The sequence below is a fragment of the Mugil cephalus genome, chromosome 2 (assembly GCF_022458985.1).
Source record: "Mugil cephalus isolate CIBA_MC_2020 chromosome 2, CIBA_Mcephalus_1.1, whole genome shotgun sequence".
NCBI classification, from domain to species: Eukaryota; Metazoa; Chordata; class Actinopteri; order Mugiliformes; family Mugilidae; genus Mugil; species Mugil cephalus.
In genome coordinates, this window is record NC_061771.1 from 7387982 (window position 1) to 7409618 (window position 21637).

General features: G+C 40.3%; 2 protein-coding genes across 2 annotated transcripts; both read right to left on the reverse strand.

Moving 5' to 3' along the window:
• Positions 1 to 20: 20 nt before the first annotated feature.
• Positions 21 to 4588, reverse strand: cenpk (centromere protein K). The gene is made up of 10 exons (XM_047575606.1): positions 4454 to 4588; positions 4098 to 4199; positions 3900 to 3956; positions 3216 to 3279; positions 3007 to 3053; positions 2826 to 2908; positions 2578 to 2676; positions 2324 to 2462; positions 2185 to 2238; positions 21 to 551 (listed from the first exon to the last, which is right to left on the reverse strand). The coding sequence occupies exons 1-10, from the start codon at positions 4454 to 4456 to the stop codon at positions 396 to 398; spliced, it is 804 nt and encodes a 267-aa protein (XP_047431562.1). The 5' UTR covers positions 4457 to 4588; the 3' UTR covers positions 21 to 395.
• A 5014-nt stretch (positions 4589 to 9602) lies between these two features.
• Positions 9603 to 12798, reverse strand: lbx1b (ladybird homeobox 1b). The gene is made up of 2 exons (XM_047578737.1): positions 11208 to 12798; positions 9603 to 10607 (listed from the first exon to the last, which is right to left on the reverse strand). Exons 1-2 carry the CDS (start codon positions 11533 to 11535, stop codon positions 10120 to 10122), a joined length of 816 nt encoding a protein of 271 aa, XP_047434693.1. The 5' UTR covers positions 11536 to 12798; the 3' UTR covers positions 9603 to 10119.
• Positions 12799 to 21637: the final 8839 nt, after the last annotated feature.

Genomic DNA, 21637 nt, shown 5'->3' on the forward strand with positions numbered 1-21637 from the left:
CATTAATCATATGGCAACACTGAACTTACTCAAGTTTATTAAACAGGAATGATAAAGAGTATATGATGTGATAGCTAAGTCACTTGATGATACATATAAAGAACGATTCTAACTTTTATTATTTTACATAAAGGTAATTTTAAGACGAAACCAACACAAAACATCGCCAAATAAATACAGTAATGTACATGTCATTAAATGACAAAAGCAGAGGCAAGACCATATGAAGTCATCCACAATATATGAAGCCTAAAGGGCCGACTTAAACATGACTAACTTTACAAATATGAAACACATACACTAAGCCTTGTTGCTTTCCAAGTGTTAATGATGTACAAGCGCTCAAATTAGGATTGGTGGATGTTGTGGGTGATGCTCGGGATGCCTTATGACCCTCAGAAAAAGGTTTCCAGGCGGATCTTGAAGTTATTTTCCTGATGCCTCACTGCAATCCCGTAGCGGAGCAGCATCTCTACATACGGTGGCCAGAATGTGTCATCGATCGTTACATAGGGGTCATGCGGTGAGTTCAGGACTTTGTTCATGAGCACCTGCGGGTGTACAGAAAACAGAGACAGAGAATGGCATCAAGGACGTCTGCTGTAACACTTCCAAGTTATAGTTTGTCTTTATTTCGTCATATACACAGGCCAGAGATAGCTGTAGATAGATGGGCAGTAGCTTGATACTTGAGTATCCCTGGGCAATTTGAGTGGCTGCTCAGTGCTGCAAGTGTGCTCACTAGGATGGGTCAAAAGCAGAGATCAAATACAAATGTACATATGTACATGACCAGTAAAGCTAGTCTGATACTACTGCAACAATTGCGACTGAAAACAACGACTTTCCAAACCTGGACACCTGAATAACCTTCAAAACAGGCAGGTACTCTTTTTCTCAGTGTGAATGTCGTTCTGCACAGACATTTAGAACAGCTTTCCCTTATTATTGTGACTGTCAAGACGCCTCTAATTCAAGGATACAAGTTATCACCCCGAGACTTTTTATCTTCACATTATTGTGAAGTCCTGTTTACATGATGGTACAACTATCAGCACAAGCAAAGATCAAAAAGTCTGACAATTCTGGACGCTAAAATTTACAAATCTTACAGTACTTGTCGTTCAGAGCTGCCTCATGCTGCATTAAAGGTTAGTGCATCACATCTGTGCAGCATATAGAATATAGTTGAGAAGTGACAGACAACTATGTTCACCTTTATTAAAAGGAACTTAGCAGGCTACTGAGATGTCAGTCTACAACTTATCAATGCTATGAGATAATTCCCCTTTAAACTGTTGGTTCGTCTTAGCACTGAAACACATTCGAGAGCAAATGATGTCAAATTTTGTTCTACAATGGGTTCATTTATGATCTCAGACAGAATAAAAAGAAAGGATTAGAACAATGCAATCAAAGCATCACGACAGGAGTGGATTTATTAATTATTTATCATCAAGCATGATACAGAGGGCAATGGAAACCTCTGACAGGAAAAGGAACAGTGGTGATCTATTATTTATTAGACGTGTGCTTCCCTTGTTGTCAAACAGCTGCTGTACCTTTCAGAGAGCAAGGCCCATGAAGTTAACACCACAGGCACTACCATTATTAGCTGTTTGGTGAAATAAAGTTATTAAGAAATATTTCAACACTAATTAAAAAAGTCAATCCTGCTGATGTTAAGTCATATGGAAACATAATTTGGCTAAGAAAACTGTACAAGGACATTTTGTACATTTTTGGGCAGAAGAGAAACACATCTGTAAGGATGTGAGATCCACCTATTATCTGATGTTGGGAGTTCTGTTGTTTGCTTAGACCTATGGATATTTCCTCCTATGTACATGTCTACAAGGACCCTGAGCTTCAACTATCAATCTATTAAAGATACTTAAATTGTCTTGCTAAACGTCGGTCATTTATTCCCAGTGGCAGGGATGTTGTTCATGGAAAGCCATAGAGATTAAACCTTTTTTGATTCTCATCTGTACGTCTCGGGGCTGATATCACAAAATGTGCATCTGCTTGTTGTAAATGGAAGGTTGGACTGGATGTTTATCTTGGCTGATTGAAAATATTGATTTGAAATATCTTTCCATTACACCAAAACCTTACTGGCATGTCGAGATGCAACACAGAAATGTAGGGCGGGCTTTATTTATCTAGTGTGTGAAAACCCACCTCCAGAATCTCATTGAGTGAAATCAGGTCTTCATTTATCACATGTGTGGTGTTCTGAAAATACAAACAAAACGTAGTAAGGAGCTCTTAGAAGTAACAACACAACAACACAAATGTGCCTGTACACCAGCTGACTGACCTTCTTCTTCTTCTTGTTTGTGATGGAGACATTCTGAGGGAGAGGAGCATGTTTCTCCAGGATTTCCCCCAAAGACTCCATCAACTTTTCCTGGTAGACCTTAATCTTGAGGATTTTTTCCTTGATGTCCTGCAGTACGCTGCAGAATACATACATTAATTTAAGTGTATTTTGAGTAATTAGTTTAATTCTTTTTATATTCTAGCTGTTACCTTTTGTGCGTTTTTCTGTTTTCTAATGTAAATATAACTCACTTGTGGTCTGATAGTTTCTGCTTTTCAATTTGAAGCCTCTCTGCATGTTCAGTGGCGGCAAACAACACCTTCTTCTTCTCTTCTAGCCACTTCTCTTCACTGAAAAAAAAAACAAAAGCACAAAACTTTCGGAACAGAGAAAAACAAAAGGAACAGTCTCTCCTGTTCACACCTGGAAACTATTTATAAGCTCAGAGGAAAGACAGTAAGTTAGGGAACGCCTGCAGCGTAACTAAAAGTCTACATACAGCGTTTTAGTCTCCCTCAGGTTGTCTCTTCTGGCCTCACAGCAAGAAACAACCATCTCAAGTTCAGAGCACAGCTTGACCATCTGCAGGAAACAAAGTGGAGCAATATTGCCTAAGTATTGAATGGAATTTGGCATTTCAGTAAGACATATTCTACATGCTGCCTTTTATCTAAATGTACCTCCTCTTTTCCAGCTTGAAGTAAAATTTCAGAATTTTCTGCCAGCACTGGAAGAGCCAAAATAAATAAATAGAAACACACATGAGAAGGAAATCAACATTTAAGATCATACATCATATAATGTATTAAATACATTTCAGTTTGTGTAGACGTATGTAAAGTTTTACATTATTGCTATGGCTTTCAACACAGTATGAATGAGGACTTACATTTCGGCTCCACTGTCAGCCACTGCTTCAGTTCAGCTTCTGTTGCCAACAGTCTATTAACTGACTATTAGAGATGAATATGCACAATGCACAAAAATTACATATATACATACACATACATAAGGTTAATAATTACGAATCCCAATGAAGAGCCCTGAGTAGATATCTAAGACTCCAAGTAAAGTAAAGTAAAAGGAGTGCCACATTTATTCTCAGTCTGTTTTTAATAGATATTTTAATTGAAAATAGATTAAGTGAACTGATTGATCCGGTGCTCAGTTGGATGGATTAAATGTAGAGAACAAATTCCTTGTTATGTACATGACCAGTGAAGCTGATTTGATCGGACATATGGCTGCACTAACTATAAACTAAATAAGAGTTTCACTTGCTTCCATAAAAAGGTTTGTGAGAGTTTGAATTATGAATAATGTAAGTGATGGACATGTTTGGAACTTTGTGCAAACACCACAACCAAAATATCTGACTAAGTGAACAGTTTTATGATCTTTGAGATATTTCAGTCAAGGCTTTCCACGTTAGTAGCATCTATACGATGAACCAGAAAAGGTGTCTTAAGTCTATAAATGTAGACTTGAAGGCCAGCCCAACTTTCACGGCCCACAAAATAGTTTGTAGCAGCAGAAGGTAAGCCCTGAGACACATACGGAACAACCACCTCACCTGTTCCTGTGGATTCTCACAGAAATCCGGTTCACACAGGATGATCTCATTCTGAAGCTTTAACACAAAAACACAGTATGCAGTTTGCACATATAAAGCACATCCGACGACTGACTGTGTAAAAAAAAAAAAAAAAAAAAAAAAAAAAAAGAAAGAAAGAAATGCACCCGCATCACGCCGTTGAAAACACGAGTTTACCTTTTCCAGCTGAGCAAACTGGTCCTCACACATCTCCAGCAGCTCAGACCGAGCAGCCTCCGACAGCGGCGGGGCTGCCTGGCCACCGTCCTTCACCTCGTCCTGAACACGGGAACAATAAACAACAAAACATGTCGATCTAGGTAAGTCCTAATACAAAGTACACCACAGACAACACCGAGGCAGTCAGCGTGTTTATATTTGTTGGCTATCGACTAGTACAGTCAAAAGTTAAACTAACACTAGCATGCGTTAGCAGGGCCAATATTCTGTATAAAAAATGTGAAAACATTCCACGATATGTTATTATGAATATATACAAGACACAGGATTAGTTAGGTGACGTGCAGTCTTACCATGTTAATAAAATCTACTACTTTTTTCCACTAACACAACAGACGCCTCTTTTTCAAAATACCGCCAACTTTGATGACGTATCATCTGCGACAGAGAGCGTCGAGGGGCGCCGCGGTTGCGCACAACTGCGCAGCTAAAGTGACCGCGTTTATCAACGAGCGAAAACCTTAGTGTGTTTTAAAGTCTGTCGTGTACACTTGGTTCACACGTAATGACAAAACATTTAGCAAAGGCCGCCTTAATGAAGATTTTAAGATAAGTTTGGGAGCTGTGGTCATTTTTAAACGTTAAATAAACTGAAAAATCAACACAGATAAATTAAACCTAACTTAACTAAAACTCAGCCTAAATGTAGTTTTTCAGGCGCTTGGAAAATTATGTTGTAGATGAAAGTATTGTCTTCTTTTCAAACTGTAATACAAAATACAAAGTGTGACACAAAATACAATATACAAGATTGCAAATAGAACTGTTCCTGATTGACAATAGGTCTACACAAGACTGTCAGCATAAAGTTATTTTAGCTCATTCTCAACCTGGTACTTTTTTAAAATGGTGCTGGTATGTTCAAATTATTGAATATAACCCTTTTGTACAGTTATTTCTATTTCAACCCAAGTAAAAACACAATCTTCACACTCACACCATACAAACACAATGCCAGCAGAGCAAAATGAGTATAATTGAGATATGTTTCTTTTTTATGGATGTGGTGAGGGTGCAGTGTCGTTATGAATCCAGATACACCAGGAAGTAAGTCAGTTTTAAACAATATTGTGAAAGCTGATGGTAGAGAAATATTACCACACCACATTTTTGTAGTACTTTACAAGATGACATTGTAAATCTTTGACAGTTGACCTAATCAACCTGAATATTATTATACAATGAAAACAAATTGATGGAATATACTACTAGGATTGTTTAATATTTTTTTATTCAGTTATTTCATTATGCAAACATACAGACTTAAGCACACCTCAGCTGGTTAACTGGTCATTGCACTGCAGTTTACTTTCCTGGAAACACCAGCAGGTGTCTCTGTTTGTCTCAAGCAGCTGATTACAGATTGTTGCTTGTCATTATCTCCACTTTTGCCTTTTTTTTAATGTTATTCCTGAACAGCAACAGTTTTTTTTTATTAACCAGTGTATTTTGGTGTGAAACATAATTTAAAGGATACCAAAGCCGAATGAGGTCCCAGTCGCTATCAGGGAGTCCTTTCACTTTGTTTAGTCATTTAATGTTTCTTATGTTTCTGAATAACATGTCTAGTGTGTAACATCATTGGAGCCCACAGATCTCATTACACATCTGCCTTATTTAATTTTTGTTAATGTTATAGCACCCTTTAAAATGCTGCTAATGATGTGCAGGATTATTTTTAATATGTTGTGATTTTCTTTGCATTCTCCACATCCTTGTTTAAAGATGCTGAACTCCTAGCACCGGTACCATTTAGGATATATTCATGTTTAGATCTCATCCAGCATCATCACCAAGACTTGTTTAACATTTCAGGAATCATTTAGTGCCCTCGAAATATATTTTCAGGCAGAATGCATGGTTCAGCTTTAATCCACCTGCAGACTTTTGATTACCTGTGTGACAGTGTCTAATTGGGAACCGTGGTCTTAAAACTCCTTTTACGTGTTATCTGAATAAGCCTGCTGCTGAAATGAGGCTGGTGGCAATCTGTAAAAAAAAAAAAAAAAAAAACAGAAAAACAAACTCTGTTTCTAATTTAAATAGTGCAAAATGAGTCCTTCTTCTCTCAGACATGTACAATTGGTTTGAGTGTTGTACATAAGTTAATGTATTTGTTGCAACAAAATTAGACGAACAAATGAGTCCAAATGGACTCTTTCTGGGTGTTTGATTTTAATACAGTGGACATGCAGCAGCAGCAGGGTCAGAGAGAATATATTCTCCTGCTTTTCATGTTTCCTAGCTGCACAGCCCCAAACTCACATAGCCTTGATTATTTGAATGATCAACTAGAATTTGATTAATATGCAAATTTCTGAACAAACCGTTCCATTTGAGCCTTCAGCGCAGCCTAATTAATCAACAGTTAAAGGAAATTAATACATACATCAATTCTGTCAGGAACATGCTTAGTTCAATCGCCCGTAAAATTGAAGTTTGAAGTATTAACTGGCTCCACAGGAAGGCTATGATTAAAACTCTACATTTCGTCTCTATTTAGATATATGGAGTGATTTAACTCCAGGCGAATATAAAGTAATTTACAGATCTCCTTTTTACACTTATTCAATAATAATAATAATAACAATAATAATAATGATAATAATCTGTGGGACTGTGTGGCGCCTATGGATACACATTATTTTATATATTTTTTTAGGATAACAAGGTGGAAAATATTAAACTAATTAATTTTAATGCTCCTTTTGCTGTCACCCGACACTTTGCTGCACCTGACACTTTTCTAAAAGGTGCAAATAATAAAAGAGAGAGAGAGAGAGAGAGAGAGAGAGAGAGAGAGAGAGTGAGGGAGAGAGAGGGAGAGAGAGGGAGAAGGGCGAGTATAAAAAGGGGAGGGGAAGAGATGAAAAGAGAGAGGCTGTACTATTGTTTCAGTAGGGACTCATGCATCAAACTTCAATTTTCCGGACGATTGAAGTAGTGATTTTTTCTATCTTGAAGTGAAATACTGAAATACACTTAAGACCTCCAGATTAATTACCACGAAGTGGTCCCTCAGACTGTAGTATTACTTATCACTGGGCCCGCCTGACAAGCCCTCATAAAATAAGCAAGTGAAATCCATAAACTTAGTCTGCCTTAACACTCCCTCCCTTCATAAATATGCTTGATTCAGAATAGGCTCCAGAATACACACACACACACACACACACACACACACACATACACACGCAAACACGCACACATGCTGGCACCACGAAATACGTTTTAAACAGACACGTTCATATTTGCAGGTCAATTTTCAAAATAATTGAATAGGGTTTTTTTTTCTTTTCAAAAGAAGCGTTAACACTGACTTTCCAAACATTGACAAATATAACAAAGTACATCACTTAACCACCTTATTATTGCATTATATGATCATATAAACACTTAATTAATGGTTTATAACGCAATGTAATGTAAGGAGCTATAAGGATATTTAATGCACACAATTTACCAACAATTAGAAATACTAATTGAAACCTAATTATATATTATTTACCTGTATCCATATATGGAGCACAGAATGAGTTGTAGTTGTTGACAAATGCCTAAATAAACACTTAGAACAACTACTTATCATCTGGTCATGAGTGTAAATTAAGGGAGTTAAAGTGGAGAATATTTTAAGCGGACTAATTTGCCTGCAAAGATTGTAGAATAACTCCCGTCATATTAAGTGCTTATACAGGCCTGTAAACTCGTTCAAGTTGACCTGATAAAAAAAAAGGAAAAAAAGAAAGAAAAATTCCAAAAATAAAAGCAAACACTATAAAACAACTCGAAAGAAGACAGCTCTACTTATCGTTGCTCCCAACAAAGAGGGTTAAACGGGAGCTTTCTCTTTGAGCTCCTCTTCTGGACGCTCTCTCTTTTCTCACATCACCATGTTTTCAGCTTCATTAAACTCCTTAAAGACAAAAGACACCAAAAGGCAGAAGAAGAAGAAGGGGGAAAAAAAGATGAGAAGAAAACAAACAAAGGGCTCCCTAACCAGACTTTGGCATAAATGTCACCGTCGAAACTCTTTATGGCTCCCTACTTAACATTAAAAACACTTTCAACAAAATCCATTTCTTGTTTAGAAAACCTTCTTGGACAGAAGTCAAACATATTATTCCATGGCTAAAAAGCGGAGAAAGACAAGCGGCTCACAAAAAGGGGCAGTTTCATTGTAATTCATTGACTTGTTCAAAACGCCAGGCGAAAGAAAAGGGCCAGACATTAATAGCCGCAGATGCCCTCATGAAGGGAGAGTCTATGTAGGCATTATGGCCTTTGTTCGCACCCAGTTAAACTGTTTAAAAGGAGGGTTAACTCAATCCATCAAATTGTCTGAAATTGTGAGGAAATTTCAAAAACCATATGGCTTCCAAACGTTTGCGTCCTTTTTGTGCGGTGGGACACACTTGTCTCAGTATTGCTTGCCTGCGGGGGACCGGCCCTGCTCCTTTGTGGCTCGTCCCATCAGGGAACGCTGCTCATTTGTCCCCACTTTTCATGCTTTGCGCACAAAATTACGGCCCAGTCCCGCAGAACAAAAAAGACCTATAAAGGCCCGGGGAAACTGGCCCAAAACTTTGTGTTTTTGTGGCATCCTCGTCTTTTTCCCCCCCTGCACCAGATTTGTGTTTCTCACATAAATTTTTGCCACGAATGGAGTAACACGTCTGAGGGTCAAGAAGCCACGATACGCATTTAACGGCGTGAAAGGGGATGTGAGATTCCGGGCCACAAAATGTTTAGAGCATCCTAGTAGAAAAGGACACAAAGGGACTAAATAATTCAGTATAATAACTCTAAATGGGCCGCTTTTGATAGGCTCACATGCCCAGATTTGGCGAGCAGAGCCGTTTCGAAATTCATTTTTTCTGTCTATTATAAATAATAAAAACAGGCTATTATATCCCAACAAAAAGCTCCATAGTAATTCAAGAACTGCGACATAAAAGAAATATTCAGAAAAGCCATTTTATTCCCATAGTAGCCTATATACATACAGTCTGTGCATTGGTTCTTCAAATAATGTCCTGATTTTAGAAAGGCACTTACAGGTGTACAAAACATAACAAATTTATAACTGGAAATCTATTGTATCCAAACAATAAATCTAAAAAGTAGCCTACAGCTTGTCAAAATCACCGCAACATTTACTGTGGATCCTCACCATCGCTTGAGCATTTCCCAAAGAACGAAGAAGAAGAAACAACCAAAACAATAACTGTGAACATCCGAGTTAGTTTCCCTTTTCGATCGTCATCATCATCACCACCATCATCACCACCATCACCACCATCACCATCATCATCATCATCATCATGCACTGCAGCATCGGGACCAGATATGAGCTGAAGTCAGAGGTTACAGTCAGATAGATGATGAAGAGGAGGAGGAGGAGGAGGATGGGGATGTGGAGGAGGAGGAGAGCCGGCAGTGACAAAATGGCTCACAGAAAATACAAAAGCAATTAAATAAAAATACAAAAGAAAAAAAAATAATAAAGTAAAAATAAATAGATAATGATAACAAATCAAATCATGCATTTACATGCAAAGAATATGGAAAACTGGAGCACTTCCATTGTGGTGTGTGAGGAGAGGCCGTATGGGAAAAGCAATAGAACAGGTGTATCTGTAAGTATGTGTGTGTTTGGGTGTGTGTGTGTTAGCGTATACTGTAAAAAATAATAAGTCGTGTATTTTAGACCATATTGCTTTGATCGGAAGAAGTAAGAGTTCGCTAATGAATACATAGTAAAATACCACTGCATATTTCGTGTTCAGTGTTCATGCTTCACTATGAATAGGTCTATCTGTGCCGATATAAAAGTCATTACATTTTGGTACATGTTCTGGGATATGGTATACAATATAATCAGTAAGTTACAAGTCCTCGGTAGTTTTTTAAATAGTCTTTGTGTGTTTCTTGACCTTCCAGCCCCATGGCCGCGCCATCAGTCATCCACATCAATCTCCACGTCCTCGTCCTCCGAGCACTCCTTACTAGTTGTGTGGTCTGAGAAAGGAGACAGCGGCGACGTCCGCAGTTTCTGAGCGAGCTCGTGCTCCTGCTGGCCTCCCCGCGCGGGGGACTCGCCTCGCGGGTGGCCCAGCGTGCCATTGGCACATTTCTCCAGGTCCGCCAGCTTGGCGAGCTTGTCCAGTGGGACCTGGCCGATGGCCTTGGCCGACTCCACATCGGCCTTCATCTCCTCCAGGTCCCGTTTTAGCTTGGCCCTCCGGTTCTGAAACCACGTGATGACCTGCGCGTTCGTCAGGCCGAGCTGCTGAGCGATCTGGTCCCGGTCTGCAGGGGACAGGTACTTCTGGTAGAGGAAGCGCTTCTCCAGCTCGTAGATTTGATGATTGGTGAACGCCGTCCGAGACTTTCGACGCTTCTTCGGGGTGGTTCTCTGACCGAACAAAGTCATCCCGTCTCGTCCTGTGTGTGTGAGAGGGAAGAGGTTAGGTGAAAACCAGATTCCGCTGCAGTGTGTGCGTAAAAGTAAGCCGAACGCAAACCACAACGAAAAACGATCCTGAATATGAAACTGAACTGCCTTTCATCCCTGTGGGAATAAGTACTTACAAGAATATTACACAGACACCTCTGGGAAATAGCCACTGAGCACCAGACACACTGGGCCACAAAATTGAAGAAAATCGGAGGTCATTTATTTCTTTAAGGAGCAACTCAGGAAATGAACACAGCTTTTGTTCGATAAGACATTGTTTAAGGGGAAAATAGGTATTCTTGAACACAAATCCAAGTGTAGAGCCCCGGGAATATATCAGACACTATATTTATTAGTGTATTTCAAGACGGAGTGAAAATACAAGGTACAATTACATAGCGATTTTGCGTCTGGTGAAGGCCTTTACATTTAAAAAAAAAAAAAAAAAAAAAAAAAAACAAGACAACGAATTCGTCGCGTAATATTTTCATATATTGATATTTCATATATTGATGCAGCCTATTTGTCTTGTGTGTACCTTTTTTAATTATTATTATTATTTTTATTTTTTTGGATCCGAAATTTACCTTCCGCGGCCTGTAAAACGCTGACTTCCAGTCCCTTGAAGGTCTTGCTGGCCAGCTCCTCCAGCGCGCAGAGCGGGGAGGTTTGGGTGAGGAGAGCCCGGCTGGACAGAGGGATGCTGGACGGGCGGTGCTTCTCGGTGGACGAAATTAGATGAGCCGTTCCGCAAATCGTGTAACTTCGTTTCACAGACGGCTTATTCAAGATGTCCTCGATACTGAAAGGAGTCAGCGGCTTGTTGGAGTTGGCAGGAGGCGGCAAGTGGTCCAGCGGGCTTCGCCTCCTGTTTTCCACTGCTTCACATTTGGCCACTTCTTTGGATGTCATCATTGGTTGTACGCAGAGTTTGTGGTAGTCGGTTGAAATATTCAGCGCTTAGAAACCAGGCTGCCGAGGGAGGAAAAGTCACATAACAGTTTGGAGGTTGGGAAAAAAATAAGGATTAAAAGGAGGGGAGAGGGAGGAAAAGAAGATCTTATTCCAAAATGTGGTGCGTTCGAAGAGTCGATCCTCGGGAGCAGCAAGTCCGCAGGAGTGAGATGCCTCCCTGAAAATGGCGAGGTCCAAAGAGTTGACGATTACTAACAAGTTATCATTGATTGGTAGGTAATCAATTATCTCCAGTGGCACTTTCGCCCTCTTCCCTTTCACTCTTTGACTATGTTGCAGTCCAGTGCGGGGCTTTTTGCGACTGGGGGTGTCCCATTAATTAGGACGCATGGCTGGAAGGAGGAGGAGCCCGGCGGAATTATAATGCTTTGTGCTCTTATCATCTTTGGTCTAATTTAGTCGTGTGGTGAGATACCAGAATAGGTATGTGGGGTAAATGAGGGGAAGCAGAGAGAGAGAAAGAGAGAGAGAAAGAGAGAGAGAGGGAGGGAGAAAGAAAGAGAGAGCTAGGCTGAGAGAAATCACAATCTGTAGTCAATTCAAGCGTATTTACGCGTAAAACTTCAGCTCAGCAGCAGTTTCTAGTCTTTAAAAGTATAGTATTTGGATTATCCGGATGGTTTCAAAAAGACAAGGCGCCTCTGGTTACTTTAGATGCCGCAACTATAGTCAGAAGGATGTTTTCCTCGACCCAAAGCGTGGATGATCCTTTGATTTGTAAAGGTAATGTAGAGCTGGGGTCATATATCAGCTCTGATGATACCTCCTCTGGGGCGGGAGAGAAGGAGCAGCATGCATCCCTCTCAGCAACGCCAAACCTGGGCCATAACTCAGACGAAAGGGCTCCTTCTATATCATCCGAGAAATATTTCATTTCCTCTCAAATCTCCCCGCATCCCGCAGGTTTGACGAGATGGCTTTGTTTTGGAGCTGGACTGACGCATCGACGATGAAGTATTTGCATAGACTGCGCGGAAAAACGTGCTCTACTTATACTTAAACATATATATATTATTAGATTAATTTCAAAAATGAAAAATTAGGTTTTTCGTTTCATAAAATGCCAGTTTCAATCAATCTTAAAATATATATTACTGTTTTATTTCTGAGATGGAAATGTAACATTATTGTATACTAATTTACCATCTTAACGAATTTCAAATAAGGTGGTTATTTGTTTACGGTTAAAATAAAACTGTACGGTGATTAGGATCAGATCAGGCTTTGGTTGTTTTTTTAATTTTTTTTTAAAAATGTATATATTTTTTGTTTTATTCTGATTGTTTTATTAAAAAGTTATGGACTGTAATTTGTGATATCGGAACATTTTATTTAGTTTAAATATATGCCGAAGAGTAGAAGACAAAACAGAAAAGACCGAAAAATAGATGCCAACACATTTTAGAACAGCCTGCTATCACCATTAGCTTCCTTTAATTCAGCTCAAAGCCGCTTTTATTTTATTTTATTTATTTTTTTAAAGTAGATGAACAAAAACCTGGTGGCAGTTTGCAAAGGACACCTGAAGTTATGCATCCAGATTAACGTTATCGTGTTATGAAGGGGGGGACAAGCCTGCCAGACAGTTTATATTGCTGCTGGTGGGAGGGTGAGATCTGATTTCAGCGTTAACTGTTCTTTGGATGTTTTGGTGAAATATAAGCAGCTACTTTCTCAAGTTTGCCAGGAGTTGTTGCCCCCTATAAATATATTTTTTAATTAAATATAAAGAATGTGTAGTTTTTAAATGTAAAGATGGACGGATAAAAACTATATAATGAAAATAAGGGTATGTGGCAGGTTTCACACATTACAAATATGCTCAAATAGATGATTAGATTATTTCACACAGGATTATAAAATGAGGCTACATCTAAATTGCACTTTTTTTGCTACAAAAATAATAGTTTCAACACACAAATAACACAAAAAAATATTATTCTATATTTCTGCCCAAAGTATAGATTTTTTTTTTTTTAGCTGGCCAGTAAAATGAACACATTTCCAGTTCGCATCAAGTGTTTCTGTTTGCAGCCAGCCGAGCTGTGGAGGATCATGGAGTTTAGTGCTGCACCAGGCTGTTTATTAAAAACAGATATTTGTAGTGGTGTGTGTCATCATCTCTGTGTCTGCTCACCAAGGTCATGGCCTGCCTCTCCGCTCTGCTTTCGCCACAGAACTTCATCTCTTAAGTTACTAGATTGTGGAACAACACAAACTGAATCACTGCCTGGCCTGGACTCATTTAATACTAATGTTTTTATTTATATTTAACAGGGCTGGGAAGAATTCCTATCTGTAATAAACACTATTAAAAAAAAACTGTTTTCCCCTAATCCATTGGTTTAAGTTTAATGTCTTTAAATCTGCGACTACTTGGACTTTCATAAATGCGCACAGAAAAACAAAAGCTTTGTTTCTTCCCAACCAGGTGTTGATTTAGGCCGTCCACACTGCGGTCTGTTAGCTTAAAGTGCCACCCTGCAATATGTGTTAGTGACCTCATGCAGGAGGAGACACAGCGCTCACTGCAGGCTTAGACTGCGATTAGACAGCTGCAGGGGAAACTGTCCACATTGTAGCCATTTTGTGAGACCCCAAAGATGGGTGTCATGTCTCCCCTATCCCAAAGGCCTGCCAGTTATCTCCCATGACACCAGATATAGATGCAGGGAGAGGGAGAGAGCGCTAGCCGGGCTCAGATGTGTCTCTCTGTTTAAAACATGTACTGTATAAATCACATGTCATTACCAGAGGTCAGTGGCTGAGGTACACCATTGGATGGTTCCATCACGAGGGCCGGCCCCGTTGGAGGAGAGTGGATTTATCTGGCAGTTGGATCTCTAGAGAGGCGGCCGTATTTCATGTGACTAGAGATGTAATAACAGGCCTCTGACAAATCCCGATGGCCTGGCTTTTCCTGCCTCGTAGCGCGGTGCCAGTGCTGCTGGAACAGCACATCATAAGCAGCACCATTATCACTTTAATGCACACGGACCGCACTGTGCCACTCATTCATTCAGAGTGCTGTTAAAGAGCGAGGTCGTGCAAATCGCTGGTGATTTTTTGCCTAAACTTGTTTTACTGAGCCGCAGTTTGACATGTCCACGTCCACAGACAGAGTTTTATTGACTTAACCCCACGACTGAACTGTATGATAAAACTGGCACATTCAGGAATAAAGTGCGACGAAAATCCTTGAGATAACGTTCCATTTGAAAGAAGAAATAACACATTTGCCCGCTTATTATTAAACAGTTAAACAATAAAAGGCACTTTTGCTCATATCAACACACCTATTTGCTCCTGTGGCCATTCTTGCTCTGCTATGACCATTAGCTAATGGTGGCTAATCTTAGCCAACAATAAATATATTTTTGTCATCACCTAGTTTTCCACAGTCTTACATGCCCCTCTTTTTTTTTTTTAACCATAAATTTTTACATTCACCGTGGAGACACAGGTACAGATACAGCTAGTTTTCTGTAAGAGCTGCCATCACTGATTGTGACACAATTTTTTTATTTATTTTTTTAAAAAACAAAAGCACAAGGTTGGAAAAACTGCTATTGCAAATGTGCCGTTTCTTCAAATTGAAATTCATTTTTTTTTCCATTTCCATTTTGAGTAGAAGTAAAGAATATCCATTAGTCTCCTCTGTGCTGAGGCTGCAGCAGAAGTAGAGACGGATGTTTCAAACCTTGGAATATTCAACCCAAAGACTGGCTGCATAGCTACAAAGACATAGTATACGTATTAAATTTAAGTAAGAGAACTATAAATACCATCAAGTACAAATTTTCCACTAGAATTAAATTAAATTGTGCATTAAAAATCATATTTATGTCTAGAAATGTTATCAGCAAATTGTACTAAAACAACAGATTTTTTGCAGAAAGAATTCTTTCAGGAGTTTTAGTTATTTATGGATTAATTTTACTTTATATTAAAATGGAAGACCATTTTTCTACATTTTTTAAATATTGTATTATATAATTATATTTTAATTTGTAAAATATTGGTGTGTAAATTATAGTTACCAAAAAGAGGTAAAGAGTATATTCTGTGAAATGTAGTAGAAGTTGGAGAAAATACAATATACTTTGTATTTAATTATCTTAAAGTTTATTAAGGCAAATTAATATAATAACCTTTTAACTCTAAGAATTATTATTATTACTTTTTTTTTTTAGTTGAGTGAACTGACCTTTTAAAAGTGACCCATTGTCATTTTTTCCTTTTTTCCAAATCAAAGTATACAAAACAAATTAAAGGAAAAAAAATATTGGCTTCTAAAACTGATTGCTTCCAATGCCCCGTCCAACCTGCGAAGGAATAAATAATAAAACATAAAACGGAAACATAAAAACAGGGCTGGACACAGCGGTCAATAAATTGCAAGTCGTGACATTATCCCCGAGCAAAGGGAGGCAAAACACAGGTGCACCGTCTCCCAAGAAATACAAGAAGCGCAGAAGTTACCCCACGCAGAGTGCGTAATGCAGAGTTATTCCCTCCTTCAAGAAACCTTTTCATGGGTCTCTGGCTGGAGTAATGCAAAATACACTGAGTGCTGCTGGACTCTGCAAAGAACCATTCAGTCAATAAATAGTCCTGAGTCCAGTGCTTTACCTTAAAGAGACTCACTCACGATGACAGTGAAAACTGCACCTGTGGCCATAAGATCTGGTTACTGTGTGTTACCTGGTGGAACAGTTGCTCATCTCACAGCGCTCTGCCAGCCAGTAACAGACTGGCTGCACACCCCTGATCGTACTGGTGTGGTTTGGGGCCTGTACACTTGTTGTTGGCGCAGCCTGAACATAAGCATCCCTAATTTACAGAAACTGCACATATGTGGCCGTCGCAAATGAGTCAGCGCCATGCCAGATCTGACCGTTGAACGTCTCTAAAAAACAAACTATTCATTCAGTTTTAATTCCCCCCTCCAACAATCTGCCCGATTTATTTAAAAGCAGACAGTTTTACAATTATGCATCCGTTTTCCCCTTTGCTCTTGTGGGTTCACGGGCTGCTGATGAATCCCTCCACCGCGCTATGAATGTGGGGAGCAGCAGCAGATAGTGCTTCATTTGAATGTTCCTCCTTTCTCATCCACACTTCACCATAAAACAGAGTAAGCAGTGATGCTGAGGGATTGTGTTATTTGGAATGGCCAGGGTGGAAAAGATTATTCAACTCCTTCGGTAATAAAAACTGCCAGAGGAGAACTGGAGAGAATTATGACAGCAATCCTTTAGTTTTTCGTTTGTGGAGGCTGTTTTATTCTTATTTGATGCAAAGGAGGATAAAGAGACCTTGAGGTGAAAAACAACAGAAAATCTAATTTGTCACATTCACAAGTGTAAATACCAGCTGCACCTCCGTTGATTACTCACATGTAAAATTGTAGATCAGACTGGATTTTTATGACTTGTTACTCACTGCTCGCTGTGCAATTACCTGCTCAGTGTTTTTCATCATGGACGAGATCTGATCAAGCTGTAATCGGTTCAAAAGGATGAGCGTCAACAGCGAGTTCCTCGCTGTTTCAGGCATATTGTGGCTTATATAATGCAAACATGTACTTAAAAATAGGATTAGACCACAGGGCTACTCTAATTACACGAAGTGGGCTTGGGTTGTGTTAATTCAATGCCCATAGGGGCCTTCTCAATATGGCCGCATGGGACTAAATGCTGACAGGTCAGCTGTTCTTTCTGAGAGGAGAGGAATGTCTCTCTTCCTCCTCCGCTCCCCCTTTTCCTTGCTCCCTCCATCCTTTGTCAATTATTTTCCTTTTTCTTTTTCTCACCCATCTCTCTCCGGCAGGTCTCCCCCCCCCCCACAACACACAAACACTGTCTTTGAGAGATGGCCTCTGTCTTTCAATTAGCCTGCAATGGCCCTCTTACAAGGCTGGCGTCTGGCGAGCTAGGCCTGCAGCAGATGCTGCTGTGGATTGGCCGTTCATCTGCAGCCTGCAGACTGTATTGAATAGTCATTAGGGTGGAGCTGACTATTCATGACAGAAGAAGTGGCTTTGTGTGGGAGGGGATGCTGCTACATCAGGTTAGCTTTATTCTCTTGTTCTCCGTGTTTTGTTTTGTTTTCCTTTGTGAAGCGGGCTCCGATTGGAAGAATAATGGAAAACGTGACTCCGCTTGACGCTCATCTCCGCTGTCGTTTCCGTTTTGTTTTAAATGATTAGCGGTTTGTGATATGATTTCGATCAGAGGTAAAGGGACCAGCGGAGAGTAACCCCCCCCCCCCCCCCCTCCCCCATTGGGAAGAGGAGCCACGAGCCAGGCTGTTGCATTTGTGCATGATTTGTCGACTCGCTGTGAGTCCGTTCATGAAGCACCTGGCAACCCTACACAGAGGAATATGGTGGCTGCCATGACCATACACCAACACACACACAACCATATGCCCCCATTGTCATTTCAATGAGCTCGGACAACATTCACTTTCGCCTCCTTTCAGCGAACGCTATCAATACAAACCCCATGTGGAGGGGCCCGGGTCAAGAGGGAGTCTCACTACAAAGTGGCTGCTGACACACAGAGAGGCACATGCAGACACACACACATGAATGCACACACACACAAACACACACACACACACACACACACACCCTGGTGCCTCCCTCTGCTCCTCCTCCTCCTCCTCTCCTGAACCCCCGTAGGCTGGACTGAGGAAATGTGAATTAGCTTCATCAATGCAGAGGTTAACATTGCGCAAAGATGATGTTGACCTCTTGTTGTATTCTTGGTTTGATGTCTTTCTTAGGGCCAAATGCTTATGAATAAAAATGGCGAGGGGAGAGGTTGACAAAGGGATTTGTCTGACTAATGCCAAAGGAGAACCCCTCAGGGAAAGCCTGGTTAAACCCAACGCCACTGAATCCCCCCCTGCAGTATTATCAATCATGTAGCGGCTCACACGGCGCTGTTATTGTTTTTGCCATAATTGTGTCAGAATAGCTTTCATTTGTCTCTAATGAAAAGTGTCTGCATTCGTCATGCTAATGTGGCGACAACATAAATATTACACATGGCAACCTATGGAGCCTCCTTTAACGTGGGCCATTAAAATGGGCAGGAAAACATATCGTTAGCCTAATAGCATAATTGCCTGAGTAATTTTTTTTTGGCTTACTGTTCCAATATCAATAAAAACACCAATGTGTTCGCTAAATATTGTGTTTTTTCTTATTTTGAGAAAATGTTCAATTATGCTATTAGGCTAACAGTATGCATTGCCAGTTTGTTGACAGTTAATTTCACTTGAAGAGTGGAAATTAAAGGGACAGTTGGTACAAATCCCAAAACATATCTTTTCTCAGTTGGAGACTGAGGTAGCCATCTAGACGGGTTTCATGTATATAAAATTATTTATTTATTTTTGTTTGTTTTTTAAAGTGTTCATGAAAAAACACAGCGTCATCAACAACAGACTAAATAAATGTTGAACAGTAAATAAATAAATAGAAAACACACCAGTTAAATTTCTCCACTGCTTCGACACAAGCTTTTTTACTGTTAAGGTGGAAATTTAAGAGAAGCTTCTCACATACATTGCAAAGATAAGGCAAAAAAAATAAAACTACTTTTATGGTGAGATTCTTGTAGAAATAAATGTTTCATTTTGCAATTTGTGTGACCCTAATCAATAAAAGAGGAATGTGCTTATTGTTTCTATTTTTTTCTTTTTAAAGAGAGTAGAGATCAGATTTCTTCGCCGTGGCAGCTTAATTCAGCAACTTCTATGACAGCTTTAACTGAATCAGCACTAATTTTACAACCGGTTTAAAAAGGACTTGATGGTCTCTTCCATAAATGTGTTAATGGCAATAAGCATCGGTGAGAACATAAACAACAGAAAACCTGAGGCGACGGTGAGGTGAGGCGGGTTCTCAACCTTTAACCCTGATATAATTGAAAAGCATGTCCACATTGGTTGGTTACACAGCTCAGAACGGTTTGCTTTAGAGTGACACTAAAAAATCATGTTAAGAACCAAGAGCTCATTGCTTTGCCACAAATGTGACTTTTCTTTCTTTCCCTTCTTTTTGTTTTGGGTGTGCTCGTCTCTGTCTCCGAGTCTTTTTTTGTGTGTAAACAAATGAAAGGCTGCACACTCCCACACACACACTCACTTATATGCTCCACAGGGCCTGGGCTTGTGTTTATGGCTTTATTAAAAGTGTCTTGTTTCAGATCACGCTCTCCCAGCAAAGAAGCACACACCCAATATATCACACTGTTATTGTAGGTAATTAAGTCCAAAACTCTGTGTTATACGGCGCCTGTTGTGCATAAGCAAAATTGACCATTTTAATTGCAGAGGAAATATTTTCTTGCATTTTATCTAGCGTGGATAATAGTATTAGTCTTCTTAATATTGAAGGAGGAGGAGGGCCCGGAGAAGATGGCACGGGCATTTATTATACTAAGAGTCCCCTTTAAAAATAAATGGTAATGAGACACAACAGCTATTTACTTTGCTTTAATGCTGTGGAAATAAGCGGGCAAGATCCCCCACCCCCCGCGAATACCCCTGCCACTGCCCAAAGCCTTTTAAATCTTCAGACTTGTTAAACTGCAAAATACAACGTTGCATTAAAAATGAAAGAGATATAAGTCGATCCTGCTGATCAACAGCGCATCTGGGTCCTACTGCAGCTGCCTATCATCACCTTTCTTTCTTTTTCTTTTTTATCAATGTGGAGGTGAAACCATCTTCGTCCATCTATCATCATTTCCGTCCTCTCTCTTCCTCTGATTTCATCTTCTTCTTCGCCTCGGTGTCACGCAGCATTGTTCACAGCAAGCCCAATAACCTGCGCCTCTCTTTCTCCCTAACATATGAGCGTGGCCTGAAGGAGGAGGGCTGCCATTCATCCAGATCTGCGCCTGTTCCTGCCGTTTAAACCCGAGCAGGCTCGACTAATGCCCCTGCCTCGCTCACACTGCTTTATAGGCTTTGTCTGAGGCTGGCCCTTCATTTCCCCCCCCTCACATCTCTATCCATCTTCTTCATATTTTTCACCTCCTGATTCTCTTCACCTTGATGCCTTTGTTCCTGTCCTGTCACCTGCTACTTCCACGTCTTTCTCCCCCTTCTCTTGCGCTTTCATCTACCTCTTTTACCATTCACATTCCTCCTTAGTAATTGCTTTCTCCATTGCCTTCTTCTCCTCCTGTTAAAAAAAGGGGGGAGGGGGGTGGGTGGGGGGGCTTAGATGAGAAGTCGGTGGCGTTGAGCCGAGGAGGACACACTCCACTTAGATAAATATCCCCATCGCTCTGAGCAGAGCCAGGGAGATTTATTCATCCGCCGAGCTGGCAGAAAATTGACTTGTTTCATGGGGGCAGGCTAGTGACGCATCGCCATGAGAGGCAAAGGGGCAGGACGGAGGGAGGGGAAGGAGAGATGAAGAATGGTGAAGAGAGAAGGCACGTGCAGAGCGAGAGGGAGAGAGAGAGAAATAAAGGAAGGGAGAATAGAGGAGAAAGAGTAAAGCGATTTAGGAAGAGGGGAGGGAGAAAAACGATAAAGAGAGATGAGAGAGAGTGATGTCCCTCCCCTTGTACCAGAGGATAAAGCCAGTGGGGTGGTGAAACAGTGATGAGGGAAATGGTACAGCTGACATTTATATAAGAGGATATTGATGAAGCAGAGACAATAGCAGACTCAATCCACTCCTCCTCTTCCTCCTCTGCCTCCTTTATCTTGTTTACTACTTTTCACTCTTCCTCCACTTGTCTTTTCTCCTCTGTCTCCTTCAACACTCTCTGTCTTTGAACTGACAAAGTGCTGTTATTGGCCACTACATCCTCATCGAGGGAGAAGGGCCACAACCTTGGGTGACTTAAGACAACAGCCGCCAATGCATCACGGCGATAATCTCTTATTTTGTGCCGCCCCCCCTCCCTCGCCGCCACGTACACACTGCAGCCGCCGTTCCAGAAAAACCACACAGAGCCTGTGTTTCATATCGGATCCATGCTAACACAGCAAATAGAGAGGAGACGAA

What these genes read in the sequence shown, in the direction of transcription:
- cenpk (XM_047575606.1), bottom strand. An exon ending in GTGAGAATCCACAGGAACAG is followed by an intron (nt 3,280 to 3,899) that starts GTGAGGTGGTTG and finishes CATCTCTAATAG; the next exon opens with TCAGTTAATAGACTGTTGGC. An exon ending in CAGAAACTATCAGACCACAA is followed by an intron (nt 2,463 to 2,577) that starts GTGAGTTATATT and finishes TGTATTCTGCAG; the next exon opens with CGTACTGCAGGACATCAAGG.
- lbx1b (XM_047578737.1), bottom strand. Translation starts at nt 11,535, where the DNA reads ATGATGACATCCAAAGAAGTGGCCAAATGTGAAGCAGTGGAAAACAGG. An exon ending in CGTTTTACAGGCCGCGGAAG is followed by an intron (nt 10,608 to 11,207) that starts GTAAATTTCGGA and finishes TCACACACACAG; the next exon opens with GACGAGACGGGATGACTTTG.